General features: G+C 47.2%; 1 protein-coding gene across 7 annotated transcripts in view; it reads right to left on the bottom strand.

Annotated features, from left to right (window-relative positions):
* Nucleotides 1-13266, bottom strand: part of Nep2 (Neprilysin 2) — a 174017-nt gene that overhangs the window by 20337 nt on the left and 140414 nt on the right. For 4 of the 7 annotated variants that reach the window (XM_071659696.1, XM_071659697.1, XM_071659695.1 and 1 more), the window contains exons 3-6: nt 7196-7291; nt 5666-5911; nt 840-1051; nt 357-536 (exon numbers count right to left, since the gene is read on the bottom strand). In XM_071659696.1, the coding sequence (XP_071515797.1) occupies nt 357-536; nt 840-1051; nt 5666-5911; nt 7196-7291 (734 nt within the window). The remainder of the gene's footprint in view (nt 1-356; nt 537-839; nt 1052-5665; nt 5912-7195; nt 7292-13266) is intronic. The other 3 variants (XM_071659699.1, XM_071659701.1, XM_071659698.1) reach the window with 1 other exon arrangement.

Raw genomic sequence — 13266 nt, 5'->3', positions numbered from 1 at the left:
GTCGTTCACACTCAGGCTAGAACTGTCATGTATAATGCACCGAAACCACAGCTCCCTTTCCACATCCAGGCCCCACAAAACTTTCCATGGTTTACCCCAGACGCTTCACATGCCCTGGTTCAATCCATTTATGCACAAAGTTTGTGGCAATCTGTGCAGGACCACAAATTTGTAATTTATGGATCTTTTATATTCTAACAGTACCCTTATTGCTAAGCTACTTGGCTTATAGGCAAATTCATGTCTTTACGGTTAACTTACATGTGAGGAGTTACATTATAATCATTAATACGAGAACATTAAAATGCAACCGTGTCAACTTGGTTAGCCATGATCAACAAGAGAAACCTACATACATTTGCAATTTTAATTTCGAATTCTATGGACTCCTTGAATTCCCGCTCAGCCCTGGCTCGATCAGCACCCAGAAGCACTGCTATGTTGACCTGATAGTTGTAGTAGGCCTGTACGTCACTGTCATTAAAGCCCTTCAGCAGATACTTCCTGGACGGCATCCCCAGGGGTGGCTGGTCAATCTGATAAGAGAAGAGTTGAATCATCCAGCAGCGTCCTGCACTTCCTAAGGAACTTCTACACTGGAAATACCTAATTGAATACAAGGTGCTTGATCAGTTCTCCATCACTGTGTATATTTATGGAACAATCTCATTTTGTTCTTTAATGTATAAATGATACCCATTAAGGTATGCAGTGCTGATATGCTTACAACTAATTGATATATCTTTTTTATTCTGTTTAAAGGTCAGCAGAGTATCCTTCTTATTAGAAATAATGCTGCCCTAGGTAATGACTACCATTAATTAGAAAGTCCTGTTTACATCAATTATTCTCCAGGTAGAGTTCTTGATATTGGTAGTAACAGAGAAGTCAAAAATGTAGTCGAGAGAATAGCCAAGCTTGCGATTGATGTAGACGTTGGTGTTCCACTGGAAGCCTGAGGCATCCCACTTGTCACCCTCCAGCACTGGCCAGCCTCCCATTGCCGCCAGTATCTCCTTCAGGGGAGCCAAACCACGCTCCTTAATGCGATCTGCAAAATAGATGGCAGAGTAAGTTGTGGTTACCATTAAGGTAACCATACACTCCTGAAGGTGAGAGTGTGACTGGCATGATAGCAATCATACCCAAGAGTCCTACCATCATGCTGAAGAGTCATACCATCATACCCAAGTCATACCATCATGCTCAAGGCATTAGTAATAGCTGTACTATCAGGTTCAGGTGGTACCGTCCTTATCTTGGGTGCATCAAATGTCAGATGCATCATCAAATTACTTTATGTCCATGACATTTCACCATTCCACGATGAACCAAAGTATGCATTAAATAAAAGTATGTTTAACACTTCATTCTTTTGTTCAAACAATTTTCAAAAAATTGCTTGTGTTAGATATGAGAAAATCAATAGAGAAGAGTTAGCTTCACAGTGTTATTCAAGTTCGATATATCAAAGCTACTAAACTGAAAACAATGTCAAAAAAGAATTTGAAATGTATGAACTACTAGGAAGGTACCTGGCATTGCTCGGGAGAAAAAATGGTAGCTTTTAGAGGCCTCTGAATAGCCTAAAAAGGCAACGTGTAAAGAGTAAAACCTTGACCAGATTCTGAAGTAACTAAAAATCAGATCTGGGTTCTCTAAGTGCTATGATTCGGCCATGAATGAGAAACAAACACAAAACAGGTCTTCCTAAAGTCTTCTTTAGTATCTCCCCTAATTTTCTCCAATTCTACATCAGATTTTCCTAAGGCCCTCCCAAGCCTTTTTCAGGTACCCAACGTATCTCCTACATCTTTCCCAGGCCCTCCTCAATTGTATTCAGGTTTTCTGTAGATCTGCCTTCGGTCTTCTCCAGGCACATTTTAAACGCTGCATTAGGCACTGAAAAAACTTCAGGCCTTTCTCAAGTCATCTCCAAATCTTCCCCAGTTTTTCACAAGTGCTTCCCCAGGTCTTTCCAAGTTCCTCAAACATATCTTTTGCAGTTCATCCTCAGGCCCTCCCAGATCTTTAGGTTCTCCCTAAGTTTTCCCCAGGCACGTTTCAAATGCTAAGTTGGGTACTAATAAAACCTTCCTATGCCTTCCTCAAGTCTTCAGGTTCTTACCTGGTCTTCCAACAGATCTACCGCAATTTACCCTCAAGTCTTCCTCAGGTTCTATCCAGATCCTCACTAGGTCCTTCCCAGATACTAGAAACCACCTTCCATTGAAAAAAGGAAAGAAAAATGTCTAGCCAATTTCATATCAAGTTGACATGCCAGAATCTTTCAAAAGGCCTCAACTTCAAAACCTTCAATGGAATGCCCCAAAGATTACTTTTTATCCTCCTACACTCCTCTCCTATCTCTCCTTACATGCTCTCTCAACATTTCTCAGGCCAGTGTAAAGTACTCTCATATGCAGTGGAACTCACAATTACACCACAACAACCCACCACTACCCAGGCAAAAACAGAACATACACCATTACATAACACTAGCTCACTGAAACAGAGTATTGGCATGCTTATAAAAGATGCACCACCACCCTTTCCACCCTGGACTGACAAGTCTAATCTACACTCTCCCAAACCCTTGAATCAGTGGGTAGGGCAAGTGCCCTGGGCACCACTTGAAGGGGGGTACCACTCAACAGGTTTGTTTTTTGACATATGCTACCCGATTGACATTTTTAACCGTTTGGTTTTGTGAGATAAAAATGAAACTCGCTTACTTTTCAATTATAGCAATAGTTTGCTACTATCAATTACATTACATTACCGCTTCTACGTTACAGTTTTGATCAAATAAGTCTAAGAGTTTATGTGAATTTAAGCTTGGCCTAAGTCTTCATCAGTTTATAATTACTCTATATATATTTTTATACACATCCACTGTATGTACATTTTTAATCATGTCCATTGCGTACATCCAGCACATTTTTCTTAATATGACAAATATCATTTGGATTATAGTTGGTTTTGTTCGAAATGTACTATCGGCTAATTTGTAGAAGGATTAGATAAAGATTTTGGCAGTGTGTCTGGATCTGTTCTAGTTCTAGGTAGTAATCTGCAGGGCCTGCAGACTCTGAGACTGAGTAGTGTATGACCATGAAGTAAAATTTTACTATGGAACCAAATATCTTGAATCTGCTTCGGCAAAAGATAACACTTAGTACAAATGAAATTCAATGTTCTTACTGAAAAGTGTTACTTCTTTATCTTACCTAATTTTAATACCATGAAACGTTTTTTCGCAAAGAAAAAGTGGAGCTGAAGGGTGAAATAGACGAAAAATGGAGGCAGAGGAAGCCAAAAAATCAGCCAAGTTCTTCATGCCCTTCTTTGAAATGCCTGGATCAAGTAGTTTGACAAGTTCTATGAAGACACCTGCACGTGCTACAAGTTTGTTGGAATCTAAAGGTGGATCGAGTACAAATGTGTCACAAGCTAAAGAGTTTAGTGTTCATGAAAATGCCAAGAGTCACCAGAAGTGCTTCACCTAGTGGAAAAAAAATGGAAAGAAATTTAGTTGAAAACAGAGTTATTGACATGGAACATCAATCACAGATTGAGAATGAAAAGCAGAGGTGGCGTGATATCTTGACAAGAATCCTTCACTGCATAAAATTCCTTGCAACTTAGAAACTGGCTTTGCGAGAAGAGAGTTGCTTCAGCTAGATGATCATGACGCCAATGTGGGAAATTTTCTTAAACTACTGGCCATTTTTGACCCTGTCATGAAAGAACACTTGACCTATGTGAAAGGTCTGCTGGATCCAGGTCTTATCTTTCACCAAGTGTCCAGAATGAATTCATCCACCTGATGGCATCTACCGTTCGTCAGAGTTTACTGAGAAGCATTCGTAGAGCCAAGTGATGTGGTCTCATGTTCGACTCGACTCCTGATCAAGAACATCATGAGCATATGTCAGAAGTGGTGAGGTACGTGGAAGTTGATTTTGAGAGGAAAGTAGTCTGTGTTAAAGAGTCTTTCCTTGATTTTATCCTGATAAGCCAGAGGGATGCTGAGAGCTTGGTTGAAGACATCTTCAAACAGAGAAAGACGAAATGGAGCAACAATATTGTCGGTCAAAATGCCGTGACAACGTTGCTGTGATGGCTGGGTATAGAAGTGGCGTTCAACAAAGAATAAGTGAGAAAAACAAGCTGGCGGTGTATGTCAATTGTGATAATCACTGGCTCAGCTTGTTAGGTGTATATGCAGCTGAGCAGGATCCAATGATGGTCACGTTTTTTGGAACCATCCAAGTTCTTTACGTGTTTTTCTCTTGTTCGACACAACGTGGGGAAAAACTCAGAAACACTCTCCCCGTCTGAAACCAGGTGGAGTGCAAGGACAGAAGCAGTAAACCCCATCAACAAGTACCTTGAGGAGATACTGCAAGTCCTCCAAGACATGATAGACAATAAGAATGAGACGAGTGAAACAGGAAGAGAGGCAAGGCAGCTGTATAACCGCATTCTGAATTTTGATTTTCTGACTTTGCCAGGACTTTGGGACAAAATACTCATTTGCATTGACCGTGTTTAAAAGGGGCTACAGGATCCTAGCATGAACTTTCATGATGCTGCCCTGGATTTGAAAGCCCTTCGAGATCCTTTTGATGATAAACGACAAGTGTGGGTCAATGAGTCACTCCAAGGACTTAATCTCTGTCAAGAATGGGATGTTTAAGGGGGAAAATGCCGGAGGCAAAAGAAACGAATGGCTGATGAGAACTCAAGAGATGCTGGGTTAACAGACAAGGAGGAAATTGAAAGCGTCATGAAAGTAACACTCGACCGTCTTCACAGAAAAATTAATGACAGGTTCACTCGTTTGCATGACACAAATGCCAAGTTTAGGTTCCTTCTCGATATCGAGGGACTGTGTTACAGTGTCGACAGCATTGACCTAAAGAAGTGTGAAGGTTAATGTGAATTGTACAGCTCGACCCTGGTAAGCCATCCTGTTAAAATCAGACATCAAACACCAAACACAAAATTAGGCCTTCCAAACAATCACTGTCTATCTAGCAACCAAACAATATCTGCACAAAGAGACAAAAATACCTACAATACAAACTCACTTCAATATGTCCAGCGCCCAATTATTGTTACTGTCCTCGATGCCTCCCATCCAAAACCACGCCATAAACCACCCTCACCTAAACAGAAACATTAGAGTTGCATCAACTTCACAGTTTAATCATCTATACTCCTGGCTCCCCTTCCCCCATCAACCAGAACAGTGACTAAGCACAAACATTTTAGTGACTCAACAAGCAGTAAAGAACAGCTTTCTCAATCCAGTCTTATAATCCTACCCCATCAGTCAAACATCCATATGAACTTCATTCCCCACTATGTACAAGTGACACTTTCTTGTGTTCTAGACACCACTTTTCTCGACGACACGACATACAGACTCAACATATCACAGGACCCATCATACTCAAGAGTTAACTTTGGTTCTGAAGACATTGTACGCCAGTTCCTTCCATCAGACTTCTCGATCTGTGGTTTCGCCCGGTGGATCAAAACTGCTGGAGCTCCACAGAAGGGGATCCTTTGGCAGGAAAAAAAAAGAAAAAAGATAGCACTTTAAGGTGGCAATCATACAGTATTAAGAATACCAAAACTGGGCGTCTATACTGACCTGTATTCATACAAGACTTGTACAAGGCTTTGACCATCTTGGTTGAAGGCGTGTCCTCTTCCGACTCCTCAGCCTCCACCAAACCTCTCAACTTCTCTCGCAGCTCATCAGAAATCTCGTTGAACCGCGAAAGAGAGGTCTTTTCGTCGGGAATTATCTTTTTTTTTAAGAACCCGCCACAAGCAAACTTGAAGAAGTCGGTACAAGGATCTACAGATGTATCCATAGACTCGCCAAGGCCAGCAGCTACAACAGAAGACTAATCTTAGTAAAATGTTAGTCCTCCTGACATACTGGTTACTAGTATTCGCATATCGTTCACTACAGTGGAGATGAGTTTTCATTTGGTATAATCACAAACTATTAACTTACGTGTGAATTTATTTGCACGAGTAATCAATAGAACAAAAAGCAACAGCTACAAGACAGGACACTAAAATTAATGCTGCAGCTTACCTTATCCCTCATTCAACTTTCAGCGTTTGTTCCTCAGCTGCCATTACGTTACCACGAAAACCAAGAGACTTTAAAGACAATTATTTCTAAACTTCAGCGGACGAAATGACTGCATGGCGATCCCCAGGTGTTTCAGCCTTGATCATCAAGTGTCCGGGGTGTAGCAAAACACTGTTCCTACCATGATCGTCATGTCTTCCCGTTGTAGTCATTGTATTGTTCCTAGCAGCATGTTATGATGTCCCTGTTGTGGTCAGCAGAAGTTCCTGCCAGGATCTTCTGGTATCCCTGTTGTGGTCAGCAGAAGTTCCTGCCAGGATCTTCTGGTATCCCTGTTGTGGTCAGCAGAAGTTCCTGTCAGGATCGACTGCCGGGATAATTAGCTGAGGGTTCCCGCTATGATGGTCAGGTGGTTATCTCTCGCAAATGCAAGTGGGCTGTTCCAGCATGGACTCTAGTGTTTTCAGCTAGTTGTTTGAAAACTTCCAGCCATAGACATCAAACATTCCAGCACGGAAAGTTGATAGCTTCGTGCACAGACAGACTTGTCAGTTCTGCTTGCAAGGATCGTCAAATTTTCCCCACAAGGAGGCACATTATGTTCCCCCAAAGGCCTTCCACGTCCAGGCAGAGTCTTTCTAAATGTTACCCGGAGAGAGATCCAGTTTTTTTTCTAGAGGTCCCTCGCGTGTTCCTGTAGACCTTCCAGTAGTGCCAACGTGGACCATCCTGAGACCACAGCAGATGGTCTGGTGGCGGCGTGGATTTACCAACTCTGACCCACGGGGGGGATCTTGCGGTAGACTCGCTGGTTGGTAGTGGACTTACTGACCCTAAAACCTGGGGGGGAGGGGGGGGGAGTGTTGTCTGGAAGCAGAATCACTTCGACTTTGAAATGATGGATGTCTTGTTACCCACTTACCAGCCTTGACGCTGAGGGTCTGATCGAGGGGAGGAGCTACTGGAGGTCTGCTGGAATGCTACTTACCACACCTGACACTTGAGGGGATGATGGGTGTCTGGTGGCGGACTTACCGGCCCTGATGCTGCAAGTGCTGATGGTGGTAAACTTACCGGCCCTGACGCAGCCCGCGGTCATGCAGAAGTTCGCGGAGTCGTTCTTGCAAGAGACGAGCGGCTCTGCTGAGATAACAGGGAGCATTGAGGCATCTGATGGAGAGGAAAGAAAGGAAGGAAGCGTGCGGTTAGGGAGAGCAGACGATAGCGTGCAGCAAGATGAGGAGCAGCAGCAGCAGCAGCAGCAGCAATATAAGCAGTACGCGGGAGACACGTATCTGCTGACATGCCACAAGTACAATGCGACTGATGTGGGAACTGTCACGCCTTCGTCATCCTCTTGGCTTCAAGTACTCACAGTGACTCTCTTAAAGTGCCTACCTCGCTTGATACCACACGACCATAGTACACCCGCGCACGCGCGCGTATGTGTGTGTGTGTGTGTGTGTTTGGATGTGTGATTACTAAACGTGTTTGACGGGGAGAGTTTTACACTTGTGTTGCCACGTACTCTTAACTTTGTATATTGGTACTATATTTTTACTCCTGTGTACGTATGCGTACACACACACACACACCCTGACGTATGCCAGGTACCGATTCTATCGACTAGCCCCTATGGAGGGATGGACAGCTGGGCGGCCTATGGACTGGCTGCTGCGCTTAGGATTCGAACCCATGTGGTTTTGATCCGGGCGGACCGTGCATACGCGATTGTCGGTAACGTTAACCGCTACACCACGACATTTCGTGTATGTGTGTGTGTGTGTACACTGACTACTTTCATAATGGTCAGATACAAGATATACATAGCCCCGTCCTTGGAAGCAGGAATCAAGCAAGGTTCAGGCAACCTGATTAATGCAAATGAAACTTCAGTTCATGACAGACAATGTCTTCCTGAACTGACTCCAACTCTGCCAAGATCTAGTAAAGTCACACTCGTAACGCCTCACTCCCCAGGAGAGGCTTGAGTCGTCCACGTCAACATCAGTCGCACGCACATATTGCTACAGAGCCAAGGCTGGCAGTGGGTGGTTGAGGCGGGCCGACTCTCCTCTGGGGAGGGGGTGTTCCTCCGCTACCACAGGAACCCCAGGCACCACCTCTACCGACGCCGTCCATACTACACACACCTCCCCATACATGGGAACATCCTCCTCCCACGTGCACAAGGTCCAGCTTAGCAGACGCCAGTGCGAATGATGAACGTTAAAGAAGAAAAAAAAAAAAAAAAAACGGAAAACAGGTTGGTTTGTCGACTAAAACTTTTGAAGACTTTTTGTCAAAAGCTGAATCTAAAGCCGAGGCTTGGCGCCATGATGGAGGTGTTGAGGTATGGGTTGAGGTCGGTGATTTCTCGACGGCGCGGCAAGTTGGCGGAGTTCCTTCCTGGTGGAGGGACTCCCAACCACCCCAGAGGTAGCTGTACCTGCCTGTGTGCAACCACCCACTGCCACCCTCCACCAGTCCCGTCCTGGTAGTTGTTGTCTGCCCTCATAGTCAAGACATCATGTGGTCAGACTGTCATTACTGTACAGTCCAAGTCATCAATCCTTCCGTGTACACACACACAACAGTATGATACCCACCAGCACACCTGAAATGTCTAAGTCTGGCTGTCACCTGCGACAGAGATGATGAATGAAAAATGTAAAACTACCAGCGTCTCGCGGCAATCATTCAGAGGTTTTTTGTGTGAACCGCTGCTACACAGCTGGGAGATGAGATGAAGACGAGGAACCCTCCACAGGAGTGATGCTGAAGGACAGACCCTTACCGATCCCACTGCTTACGTTACCCCCATCCAGTCTCAGGCAACAGTCGCTCGGGTCCTCACACCACTGGGTCCAGCTGGTGAACTCCCTTCCAGTCACCAGAGTCGGAGGAGAGTGGGAGTAGTGAGAGAATTGTCGGGGAACTGGAAGAGCCGAGGGTACACATACGAGTCACCTTTAGCCCGTCAGGTACAGTCAGTGTCTTCCTGGTCCCCTCACTATGGTCTTAAGCCGCACCACTACCTGGGGGGGTCACCAACGCCAGTCCTCTCACCTTTGCTGTTAAGCTTCTCAACTGTCTTGTGCTGACGGAGGCCCGGGTCACGTCACGCTCAAGACGACCGACCCGAGTCACGTCACGCTTAAGACGGCCTGGGTCACGTCACGCTTAAGACGGCCTGGGTCACGTCACGCTTAAGACGGTCTGGGTCACGTAACTGAGGGCGGCCAGGGTCACGACACGCTAACAGCGGGACGGGTCACGTCACGCTTAAGGCGACTTGGGTCACGTAACTGAGGGCGGCCAGAGTCATATCACTCTCCGAGTGACCTAGGTCACGTCACACTTAAAAGATTGCCTGGGTCACGTCACACTTAAAAGACTGCCTGGGTCACGTCACTCTGAGGCTGGCCTGGGTGACACTGTGGACGTGGGGGGGGGGGGGGGGGGGGGGACTGCGGAGTCTTATAAATGTCCTCAGAAATCCATTTGAAAATCTCAAACTGCCATTACATAGGCGATTCAGTCATCATCAGCACCACACACATCATCTATTCAGTCATTATCACAGGTGTGCTACCCAGCCATCCCCTAAGCCACCAACATCCACTGTAAACTAATCTTACTGTATCGATGAATGAGGTCACCCTACGGGATGTCCGTGTCCACAGAGGTCCGGGCCGTCTCCACAGAGGAGTGGGCCGTGTCCACATAGGACTAGGCCGTGTCCACAGAGGACTACACCCGTGTCCACAGAGGACTGGGCCGTGTCCACAGAGGACTAGGCCGTGTCCACAGAGGACTAGGCCGTGTCCACAGAGGTCTGGGCCGTGTCCGCAGAGGACTAGGCCGTGTCCACAGAGGACTAGGCCGTGTCCACAGAGGACTAGGCCGTGTCCACAGAGGACTAGGCCGTGTCCACAGAGGACTAGGCAGTGTCCACAGAGGACTAGGCCGTGTCCACAGAGGACTAGGCAGTGTCCACAGAGGACTAGGCCCGTGTCCACAGAGGACTAGGCCGTGTCCACAGAGGACTAGGCCGTGTCCACAGAGGTCTGGGCCGTGTCCGCAGAGGACTAGGCCGTGTCCACAGAGGACTAAGCCCGTGTCCACAGAGGACTAAGCCCGTGTCCACAGAGGACTAAGCCCGTGTCCACAGAGGACTAGGCCCGTGTCCACAGAGGACTAGGCCCGTGTCCACAGAGGACTAGGCCCGTGTCCACAGAGGGCTGACAGTGTCCACAGAGGGCTGACAGTGTCCGCAGTGATGGTCTGTGAGTGGCCTTTAGCCGCTTCTTGGGCTTGACGATGGCGGTTGCAGGACCCAACAACCTCAGCTGTCTCGTCCGTGCCTCAACCCGAGGCGAGGTCCTCCGCTCTAACCCGGCTCCAGCCTCAGGTCTCCCGGGCTGCACACATCACAGGGCGGGGGGTCATCTCAGGTCACTAGTGGCACACTGTACAGTACAAAGTAACACGCAAAGCCAGGGCAAAGGAGGAGTCCTGTTACTGTTGCTTGTTAGTATGGGGGAGGGTGGGGGGCGGGCTACAAGTTACAACAAGAGGAAGCAAGGGTCGTACTCTCGCAACTCCTCATGCACGACGGCACAACCTTTGGAGCACGACGGTACGACCTTTGGGGCACGACGGCACGTCTCTTGGGGCACGACGGTACGTCCCTTTGGGGCAGGATGGCCTAACCTCTCACCTGAGCCTTGAGGGTCGGATCAAAGACCAGGCCATCATGAAGCGTACCGCCGTGGCCAGGCGCCGTGCCGCCACGGTCAAGAGTGAAAGCGGAGGTCTGGGTCAGAACGGGTGGAGGCAAGGAAGGAGGGGGAAGAGGAGGCAGAGGCCACCAGTAGTCCATCACAGTCGTCCGGAGAGCAGGCTGACACACACGCGCGCGCAGCACGGCCCATGTGGTTACTCCCAAGCGATGATGCAGGGTTAAGGCAACACAACCATGGTATGGAAGCGGTAGTTACACAACATGAAGCACCACAACATAAAGCAGGTTAGGGAAGCAACTACTCGCTATGTTAGCCGTGTCAAGTGTTAGCAATAACAGAGGACATTGCTCGTTCATGTATAATGCTTATTGTTAACTATTACATGTTAATTGGGATGCTATCTAGGACAAGGAAAGTTAACAAATAATAGTAACACGCAAAGCCAGGGCAAAGTTTGTTAAAGGCAAATATTACATCAGACATCAGACTATAGGAATAACAGAGCAAAAGGATATTGCAATGCTTAGTAAGTTCTACCATTAGGTTATCTGCACTTTACTCTTGATATATACAACAAAGAAATGTTCAAAGAAATGCTTGGCAAAGAATATAAACCGTGACTAACCTGAAGAATACAACACCTATATAAGTTAGCTAAATAGCTCTTGCACACACTTGTTATAATGGATGATAACTATATACATTTCATGGGAGAGATTACTTATATATATATCATGCAAACCTCCAACAGCCAGGATCGAACCCGGGACCCCCTGTGCAACAGGCGGGAGCGCTACCGCTAGGCTATAATGGCCCCTAACAGGGAATAGTTATTTCCCTATTAAGGGCGATCGTAGCTTAGCAGTAGCGCTCCCGCCTATTGCACAGGGGTCCCGGGTTCGATCCTGGCTGTTGGAGGTTTGTGTTCTATGAAGGTGCGCGTTCATATGCACTTTGTTCGTATATATATATATATATATATATATATATATATATATATATATATATATATATATAAAGTAACCGTAACTGCAATAATTGGAGTAAACACATGAAACATTGGTATCGTTTGCGTCGATTTCTTTACTTCACACTAACCCAGTGCCGTCACAGGAGCGGAACCACAGTCCTCACTCGCCCCGTCTCAGCTCGGGTCCCGTGACCAGTGAGCAACACATCGTTATCCCAGGACGGGGGCGGGGACTGGGAGGGGCGGGTGAACGGGAAGCAACCCCCCCCCCCCCCCCCCAGCGCCCTAAGCCGGGGCGGGTGTAGTGCAGGTCACGATACACAACAATATGCAAGACGGTCGGAGCGACAGAGGCAAGGCGAGGAACTGGAAAAGATCCCTTGATAAACTTAAAACGGGACGAAGACGAACGGACAAGAGAAGGAAAGGGGGGCTGAGGCCACAGGAACAGTGCAGCAGGGAGGGCTAGGGGCAACGGGCGGTGGTGAAGGAATGCGTCTCGCCACACAAGGACAGTGGTCGAAGAAATCCGATTTCTTTCTTCGTTTCAAGGGCGAAGAAAGCGAACACGGATCACAGGGTTGGGTAAGGTTTGGGGAAATGGGTAGGGCCTGCCTGCCGACAGTGGACGAAGATAAAGAAACATGACTGGTAATACTGCAGGAATGGTAGGGGTTCTGTGTGTGAGCGAGTGCAGATGGAGGGACAGGATTGTGTGCAAGGGAACAGCGCCAGAGGAACGGGTAGGTCATGGGCAACACGCTGGGTAATGGGGAGTGTGTAGGGCTAATGGGGACATGGTCAGGGTTGAGGGAAGACGGGCGACAAAGGGACAGATAAATAATGGTCAAGACATGGAAGATACGGGAGGGAGGGAGACGCCCTCACAGCATACGGCAGCTGTTGTGCCATGCAATGACCCGGGCGCAGCTACCACGCCCCTCCTTTACCCACAGTGATGTTCATCGTTATTGTAAGTATTACTGCTCCTGCCATTACAACTACAGTCTTGTTTAACCTGTTCAGTACATGACCCACGTGCTTGTGATGGCCTCGTTCCCTTCTCCCAGCCCTCGACTTCTGCCATCTTCCTTCTAGTAAACTAATCTGCCCCTCTGCCTCGCGTAACCCAACACCCACCAACCTGACCTGGTCCCCGAGGAGGAGTGAGTCTGGACGTCCAAGCATTTCATCAACATGTTTGCTCGTTAGAACTGGCAAGAGACGGGGATGCCTGGAAGGAGGAGGAGGACAGGACAGGAAGATAAACTTTAACCTCTCCCAACGAGAGAGAGAGAGAGAGAGAGAGAGAGAGAGAGAGAGAGAGAGAGAGAGAGAGAGAGGTACTTTAATGACAGTTTCTAAAACAGAACGAAATTGATAAAGGGTGATGTTCAAGGGAAAATCCCGAACGCAATGCAATCATG

The sequence above is a fragment of the Panulirus ornatus genome, chromosome 68, assembly GCF_036320965.1.
Source record: "Panulirus ornatus isolate Po-2019 chromosome 68, ASM3632096v1, whole genome shotgun sequence".
In the NCBI taxonomy this organism is placed as follows: domain Eukaryota; kingdom Metazoa; phylum Arthropoda; class Malacostraca; order Decapoda; family Palinuridae; genus Panulirus; species Panulirus ornatus.
Note: the sequence above shows the minus strand (reverse complement) of the source record. Positions and strands in the feature narration are given on the sequence as shown.